Below are 9373 nucleotides of genomic sequence, written 5' to 3' on the forward strand. Positions count from 1 at the left end.
GATAAGGAATTTTTTTCCTTCCTTACCGCGTGCCCGCGTTCGTCTAGCAATCGGGAGGTGCGGAGTTCGAATCCCAGAGAGGGCCCGTTGACTTTTGGTGTTTCCTGCTGTAAAATAAACCTGATGATTCTACAAGATTACATAGACTTAAATGCCAAAGTTCTTCTCATCATTCCATGAAGGTGGCATTATTTTTTAAATAGAAAACTTTGGATCAATTGCCAGTTCTAAATACATCAGTAGGAGAAAGGACTGTCAGTTATTAAAGTTTTAGCTTCATATACTAACAGGAATCCATATCTTTTTAATTTCCTTTAATTTAATAACTTCAAACTATGTATCATAAATCCATATAATTCACATTACATTTATTAAAAAGTAAATAAGGAAAGTATTATGCACGGGAAGGAGGGCGCAAAGCACAATGACCTGTGGGCGAATTCACTTTCTGAGTTGCAGTGGAAGTTAATTGATAAGAGGATGATAAAGCAAGTGACGTAAGAAATTTTGGTTGGTAAGTTGATGTCCTGTTTGTTAAAGATGACATGTTTTAGTTAATTTTGGCGGTAATTACCTTTATAAATATGCGCATAAATGTGCACATGTGGGTACTCCAGAATTCCCATCTTGAATAATTTTTAAGATATTTACATTTTAAGTTGCTGCAACTTGTAATATTTTTCTTTATATTTAATTTCTTTGATAATTCTGGAATTGTTAATACTCATTTTTCTTCTATTATACGAGGGCCATCCAGGAAGTAGATTACGTTTCCGTCTGTGTCCGCTAGGGGCGGGGCTAGCGCGGCCATCTTGGGGTCAGAGCGTTGCGCAGCTCAGTCTGCATCTAGCCGTGCTAGTGAGAGGTTCGTGCTGTGCTCCGTTCAGATACTGTGACGGTTTGAAATGTCTGCGTTAATTGAAAATCCTGCGAGGTGCGCTCAGTAATAAGGTTTCTGACTGCAAAAAACTGTAAACCGATAGAAATCTATCGGCAGCTTCGTGAAGTGTATGGGGACAACATTATCACTGAAGGTGGAGTGCGTCAGTGGGTCATAAGATTTCAAAATGGCCGAACCAATGTTCACGACGAAGATCGAAGTGGGAGACCCAGCATAGTGACCGCCGAACTTCTCGAAAAAGTCGATGCTAAAGTCCGTGAAAATCGAAATTTCACAATAACGGAACTTTCTTTGAGTTTTCCACAAATTTCGCGAAGTTTGTTGCACGAAATCATCAGCAAAAAGCTTGGTTACCACAAGTTTTGTGCAAGATGGAAGGCAAGAAGAGGTAACGAAGTGGTTTGAAGGCGCAGGCGGCCGAATTTTTCAACGAAGGAATTTCCAAGCTCGTACATCGCTACGATAAATGCCTTAATTTGTATGGTGACTATGTAGAAAAGTAGTATTTGAGTGTGGCTTTCATCTGTATATAATAAAATTTGTTTCCTATACTTTGTTTATTTTTTTATTCCAAAACGTAATCTACTTTCTGGATAGCCCTCGTATATTACATTCTACTTATTTTAAGAATTTCCTTGACATCTTTATAGGGTTTACAACTTTAATGGTTCATTTCATTCATATGAATTTGATTTGTTCTATTATTTTGCTTAAGTTTCTTTTTATTTGTATAACTTCGTATTTTCTTTGCATATTATGACATTTTTAAATTTATATGTGTAAGTTTCCGCTCAAATTGTTAACTGATATTCTTATTTTATTCATTTAATTCTCCTCTATTTACATTATCTAGATTGCATTTTACAATTTTAAAGCAAATTCTTTTAACTACTTGTCATATTAGTTTTCATTGTAACTGCACATCTCATTCGCATACTTCTTTAGTTATTTTCTTGCTTAAAGTTAATACAGTTACTTACATATTTCGAATGTTCATAATTGTCCTCGTACCTTTAATTTTCTTATAACTGTTAACTTTTCTGTTACAATTTCCTGCGTAACTGTTCATTTCTCGCACATGGCTTTAAGATATTCCTTTTCTACAAATGAAGCTCAGTTAACTCATTTTTAGTATTTCAGTTTGATGCCATTTTTATTTTAATATCCATTGTTATTTCTTAACCTTTCTCTTACATATTTTAACAGAATACTTCTTGAATAATATAGGCCCACCAGCGGCCGAGCGGTAAAGTCGCTGAACACTGGTAGTTCGGTCCGAGGTTCGAATCCCGCGAACGGGCTGGCTGCATGGGTGTTTTCGTGGTTTTCCCCATGTGTAACGTGTATACGAGCCAGTTTCCCTTAGAAAGTCCTCCACGAAGGCATCCCTCCCTTTAGGCAGATAGCCCTAGTGTGCTTTGCCATAATTAAATACACACATACACACACACATAATTAAATACACCACACCATGTCTAAACATGTCTTGAATAATATAAGAAGCTAAATAAAAATTACATGAAGGTTAAACGCACGCAGAAAATTACAAGGCTGCAAAATATGTTAGAAATTTAAAAATTATTAGTATCTCATACATAAGGAAATAACTAAAGAAGTGAACGAATGAGATGTGCAGTTACCATATGAAAATAATACAATAAGTAGATTAAAATCCTTTTGATCGATAAAGTTCGGGCTAAATAATGTAAACAGATAAGGATTACATGAATAAGGTAAGAATATGAATTAAAAAATTTCGGCGCACAGTTAAAATTTTAAATTAAGAAATCTAACGTTAATTAATCAAAGTCATTAGTTTGTTTTCGTTTTTTTTTTTTTTTTTTTTTTTTTGTGAAAGTTTTGAAACAAACAAATATCCAAGTTGTAAAAAAAATTCTTGATCACTCTTATTTGCTCAATGTTCGCTATCAACAAAAGCTTCTCCATTTCCCTCACATTCTTTTAAATTTTTTGCTTAGCATGTGCTTCGCTTTATTGATTTAAACTTACGCTCTGCTACTAGCATACTATGTGTTATCTTCATCATTACCGTCTAAACTTTGCGACGTATTAAATGTTTAAAGATTTCTACAAAAGCTCTTTTTTTAATCAAATTGTGAACTGTTTGGTAATAATAAAGCAAATGCAGAAAAGATATTTCTGCATCTAGTTGTCTTTCCGATTAAAATATTTGTCAAAAACCCGCTACCAGTTCTTGTAGGCCTTTATCAAGTAATTTGCCATTCATTCAGGCAATCCAAAGCATAACTAAACAAAACTCGCCATTCGCCACATACTGTCGATCTTTACTCATTATTGGGAATCTAATGATCCTTTTTTCTGATATCATTTACGCTCAGCACTATCATTTATGCAGTTTTTTCTTTGGGCATGACACGATGTGCGATAAACTTCAGCAGCAATTTTCTCCTTCATCAGGAAGAAATCTAATATCACAGAAAATCTTGCAATTAGCGGGCACATCGACATTTTTAATCATATTTACTCAAATAGATACGGAGAACTGCTAGGAAAAACATAATAAAATACGATTCTAACTCTTGTACGCATTAAAGCTATTTTTTTTTTTTTTCGGTTGTGGTTGTTGTTTGTTTGTTTGTTTTCATTTTCATTTCACACTTTTCCGAAAGTGATTAAAAAAAATCATTCCGAAGATATTTTCTTTGGCGGTAGTATCATCAGTCATGCCTTGCGTCTCGCTGCGTTTAATTTATTATGATTGTTATCACACACGAACCGCAGTTCGTTCTTGAAGTGATTACTTTTCTAAACACTTTTACTTAATGCAATTTCATTAAAGACATCAAATTTCTCACAGACTTCTTTGCCATTAAGAATATCTGAAAGTTAGCAATTAATTTTGAAGCAATAAGTTCTTTTATTTTATTTTTGGAAAGAGAAAGGAATCCCTCTACTTTAAGATCACCAGCATTAATTAGCTATCAGTAGAAAGAAAGCTTAGATGACGGAAACTATTCTGGAAGATATTTTGAATAAAATCAATAAGTTACATGAAAAAACAAATCAAAGCATTCCCCCCCCCATAACATGGCCTTTTTGTCATCAACAGCTGCCACTTCCCTTTTCCACCCTCTCAGAACTATAATCATTAGCTATTTTAGCTCAAAACTAGATTATAAAAGATTCACTGTTTTGAAAGTAAGAGGGTCGAGTCGAATTGTCCCCCAAACACCAAGTCCGAGTCCAAGCTCAAAACAATTCTATATACACAATTTTTCCAGAAGACATATATTAATTTAGCTAACTGGTGTGCAAGCATATTTGTATTGTGAGCTTTAGCAAATATTTTTACTAAGATTTACATTTTAACTACAAAAGATTACTTTGTTAAAAATACCTAATAAAAATTGATTTGGAGAAATTAGATTTTCAAATAATTAAAACATTTATTGAAAATACCTACATTTAATAAAAATTCAGTTTTGGAAATAAAAATGCTGTGAAATATGTATATTCGTTTAATACAGAGATAATTTTACCATGTCATTTCAAAAAACATTTTGAGAAAACTGACAAAAAATAATAACAAATTATTTTCCATTTTTAATTAAAGAAGCATATTTTTCTTTAAAAAAGTTTTTAGTGATATGTGAAGTAATTTAAACATACTTTACGTCAAAAATGTTTACTAATGCAGAATTCTCGCTCAGAAGTTGTTTTATAAATTAAATCCTTTAATAATGAAATGACAAAATTTTTCAAAAGACAAGAAAATATTTTGTTATGATTAGTTGTATGTCTTACCTTATCCAAAAACTTGATTTGTTTTCTCAGAGAAAATTTCAATAACGTAATTAATAATAATTTATAATGTATGTAACTAATTAACCTTTCTCCCACGAGTATGTTTAGAAGATGTTGTATCTAGAACAGAAGTATCTAAAAGTATCCTCTTTGTATCTAGAACTGTTACTAGCAAATGTGCATATTTTTGGCATTAACATTTAGCACTTCAAGTTTAAGCTTTATTTAAAATTAGTATAAAATAAAGCATAAAATATCAGCACGAATGTTGTACGGAACGAAAATGAGAATCCACAGAAATCACGAAACCTGTGCATAGAAGAATTAAATGTCAAATGTACGCTAGGATATCAAGGACTTCCACTCTTTAACTATGTGGTACGCGAAAATTAAGGAATCTGTACCCAAAAGATCAAATGCTCAAATGCTGATGTACAATAGAATATCGAAAGCTATCATTCACTATTCTTTGACCCAGCCATGAACTGCATATTTTGGGAAATTCCAGTTTCCATTATACTTGGTATATATATATAGAAACCATGGCAATCAAAACCTAACTGCCACTTGGACTCTTCGAATCTCAAAATGAGCATCGAATACGAATAAATGATAAAAGATGTGTTCAAGTCCCAGTCTACGCACTCTGCCTTAAAAAATCAAAATTTTTTGCGAAGTTATTTATATTTCAGTAAACTGTATTTCCCCCCTTGTACACTTTTACTTCAGAATAGCCAAGATACTAATTACAAACAATTGCATGATGACACATTATATTATCATACATTGTACTGTTGTTGAGAATAAGTTCTGTTAATTTAATTTAAATTGTAATAGTTCACAGCTTTAATTATTATCTTCCTTTTTAGTGCTACCTACACCCAGAATTTCCTGGACCTTTCTTGGGACCGAAGCCATCTGAAAAGAATGAAAGAGAGTTTACGGAAGAACAACTTCGAGCCGGCGAAACCATCATTAATCTGCAATATGGAACGAACAAAGGCGCCAATCAAAGTGGAATTAATTTTGGAAATACAAGGCACATGTAATTTCCCGAATTCCAACGAATCAAATTCTGACATTTGTAAAAATCATTTTAGTTTTTTTTTTTTTTCCTTCTTCTTCTTAATGTTCATAGAAAATAAATTTTTGTAATCGTGAAAATTTGTTATCTTTCATATCAAAAATTAAAAAGTTACTGAACAGAGGTTAAATAAGCCAAGTTTATTTAACCTCTGTTCGAGTCCCTAAGTAGGATATCTGTGATTTTAAAGAAAGAACAGGGTAATGAAATATAACACTACTTTGAACTGAATGCTTAGAAGAAATGAATTTCCAACTTCATCTTTTATCAATTTCAGTTCCTCTAAACTCAACACAGTTAAACTCCGATTTCGCAATTTTCAAGAATCTTAACGAAATCTACAGCGAAATTGAAAATCTATAGCGACTCAAATTGAGGATGAATCTTAATTCAACTATAAACGTGATATATATAACAAAAATGCTTACATTTTTGTTATATATATCACACTAGGCTTGCTACTTACCCAGCTCTTTTATATTTAAACTCACATGCTGTAACAAAAAAATATTATATAAAAAGTCTTTAACACAGCTTTGTTTTATTTTAAATTTTTGGATAAAAACTGTTTATTACTTAATCAATATTAGAAAATACGTTAGAAGCAGTTTCACTCATTTCTAATTCATCAAGGACATTTTTATACGTTATAAAACCGTATTTCCTTCAGCAAATTTGGCTTTCATTAAATTTAGCACAATTCACATTTGCTTTCAGACCTGAAAGCCTTATTATCCTCTTTGTGGTCATCATAAATTTCTTCAACAGCTTAAGACTTAAAAATTTTAGCATTTCAATGAAACTGTTCCAAATTAAATTCCAGTAATTTCTGAAAAGCGTAATTCACCCTTACACACTATCTAGACAAAGTTACAGCGGAAAGTGTGAGGTTTGGGTTGCCAGTTTATCCAGACTTTTAGAATAGATTTTAAAATTTCATGCGAGCTTCATTATATTTGCCACTCTCTTCTCAACTGACATCAAAAGAAACTTTCAAATGGATGTACAATGTTGTAACTAAATGTGCGTTTTAAAGAAAATTTATTTAAAAGGAATTTTTTCTTTTTGTACTTACTTTAAGAAAAATATACAATGCTTCACGAACATTTCCAGGTCTATTTTTGAAGTAGTACTTGAAAAATGAATTTAACATCCCCGTTAAAAGCCCCATTAGTAGCCGAACAATTAAGACCGCTGAAAACTATAAGTTTGACATGGGTTTGATCCCAGGCAAATGACTAGCTGTACAGAATGAGCTTCTTGTACTGTTCAATCCTAAACAAATACGAGCCAGTTTCCTCTAAAAAGTTCCCTTAGGCAGGTAGCCTTCTTGTTCTTTGCCGTGCTCTAATAACCCAACTCATACCCGATAAAAACAATTTTTATTATTTTTCTCCTAATAATTATTTTTCGGATCAAAAAGTAAATGCAGTAATACGCAATGATAATAACAGCTTACATAGTAGTTATTAGTAAATATTAAATTATATATGTGGTATAAACGTCGACAAAAATCTTTTTGGTGAACGGAGGGCAAGCATTGGAGATAAATAATTACATCAGTAAGTATTTATTTAATTATTTTTGGACGAGTTCGTTAGTAGATTACAGAGTACAGTACATTATAAGTACAAAAATACATATAGTATGCATACAACTATGTAAGCACCAATATATAAGCGAATTTTTTCCTCGATTCTAGGGGAGTGAGCATCTCATTTGTTCCATCCTGCAGACGACTACGGAATACTTCCCTGCTGTCTCTGCTGAACCATGTAACACCAAAAGTTTGGCCAACCATACCGTCAGTGGCGTAGCTAGGGTGGGGCAAAGGGGGACATCTGTCCCCGGGCGCAGCATCCAGGGGGCGCCAAATTGATGGTACGAAATTTTAGAATGAAGTGTTTTCCATTCGTGGCACACAGAAAGGGGCGCAAAATCTTCAGTTGTCCCCGGGGGCTGAAAACCCTAGCTACGCCTCTGCATACCGTACATATATTTGTCATATTTTTAGCGTTACTTTTGATCTAGTAATGCTGCTTTAGTCCTATAACCCTAACCAGACGTGAAGCAAGTTATCATTATGTCTGAGACAGAAGTCTTAGGAGGGTTATAAAAAGAACCTTTTTATTTAAATAGAAAATAAAAGCAAGACAAAAATAACCACAGCTTGCGGAATTCCAATTAAAATAAGAACATCTATAAATTTAAATGTTGAGCAGTAGCCTAAAACTACACAATCAGTTACTAAGCTGGCTCAATAAATTTACCGGCGACGTCAGATTTAATGTATCGGCGGCGAGAGATCGTAGAGCCAAATCATTACACTGCTAGAGCTGGCAGAAACTAACTACGTAGCGCGCAATGCCAGAAACACACTCTGTCTTAAGACCCAAAATCCTCAGCTTAAACGCACAGAACTAACTAACTAGCATTTTGATGAGAAAAAGAGAAGTTATAGTAAAGACAGAAATTTATAATAGAGATCAAAATCTAAATTAACTGATTAATTAACATAAGATATTCTACATAATAAACCATTACCATGCTCTTCATCCATGTTAAGTTTTCGCAACAGTTTATTCAAAAAGAGGGGAAGAAAAGTCAGATTTCCACAGTTACATTTGATTAGATTGTTATATAGACAAATAAGTTACAACACAATATATATGTCAAAGCATTTCAGGCTTCCCTGAATAATAGGAATACTTTGTTTTTTAATCTGTCAATTCTGTTTGCTTTGTCAATACCTGAAACCAGACTGTTTCTATTCTTCACTACGAAATGGCGTATTCGAATATATTTCATTGTTCTACTCTTTAATATTTTTATTAATTTGCTAAATGTTACGAAAACGCAATATTAGCATAAACTACTGTACACTTTTACTTTAGAAAAACAAGACACTTAATTGCATGATGACATTATATTATCATACATTGCACTGTTGAGAATAAGTCCTGTTAATTTAAATTATAAAAAACAGTAATTAAATGAATTGAGTTATTATATATAGGTCATTAAATATCAGTCCATCTTCGTATCTATCCTGCACCGCAAAGTTATTTTAGACTGCTGAATAAACATTTACAGAACATTATAAATTGAATGATGATAATTTATCTAGTATATGGAGGAGAAGAGCCGCTATGAAGATAATCATACTTGTAGGGAACCTAATTATCTAAAATGTTAAATTTCGGCTTCGTAAAAACAGCCAAGGGAATTTTTACCCAGCCCTAATCAAAGTCAGGAGAAGGTTTGAAACAGACTTTTTTTATTACTAAATGTTATTGTTGCTCATGCTCACTTGTCTTATGTAATAGGCCAAGCCCAAGAAATCCCTCGTGGGAATAAGAGTAAGAGTAAGCCTGTCGTTGGCAACAGCCTTAACAGGTGACATTGCGATTTGGCTCAGTTCCGCCCCAAATTTTGATGGAAGAACCTCCCACCCCTCTCCCCTTCCAACAAACCACACGAGAGGACTTTCAGCTCGCCGCATATTGAGTGCAGCCATGCCGCCCCCACACTATACACTTATAAGCATCCCCGCCTTCTCCGAGATTCAAACCTGGGCCCCTAGGCACGGCAGTCAGCGACGC

At 33.4% G+C, this 9373-nt stretch overlaps 1 protein-coding gene across 2 annotated transcripts in view; it reads left to right on the plus strand.

The window, feature by feature from the left end:
- LOC118196769 (muscle-specific protein 20-like) overlaps positions 1–5851 on the plus strand; it is a 64731-nt gene extending 58880 nt beyond the window's left edge. For both annotated transcript variants that reach the window (XM_085809368.1, XM_085809367.1), the window contains exon 4: positions 5557–5851. In XM_085809368.1, coding sequence (XP_085665494.1) covers positions 5557–5736 — 180 coding nt within the window. In that variant the 3' untranslated portion in view covers positions 5737–5851. The remainder of the gene's footprint in view (positions 1–5556) is intronic.
- Positions 5852–9373: the final 3522 nt, after the last annotated feature.

Source organism: Stegodyphus dumicola, chromosome X2 (genome assembly GCF_044657685.1).
Source record: "Stegodyphus dumicola isolate Sdum_Otavi_A_Nest chromosome X2, ASM4465768v1".
Lineage (NCBI taxonomy): Eukaryota > Metazoa > Arthropoda > Arachnida > Araneae > Eresidae > Stegodyphus > Stegodyphus dumicola.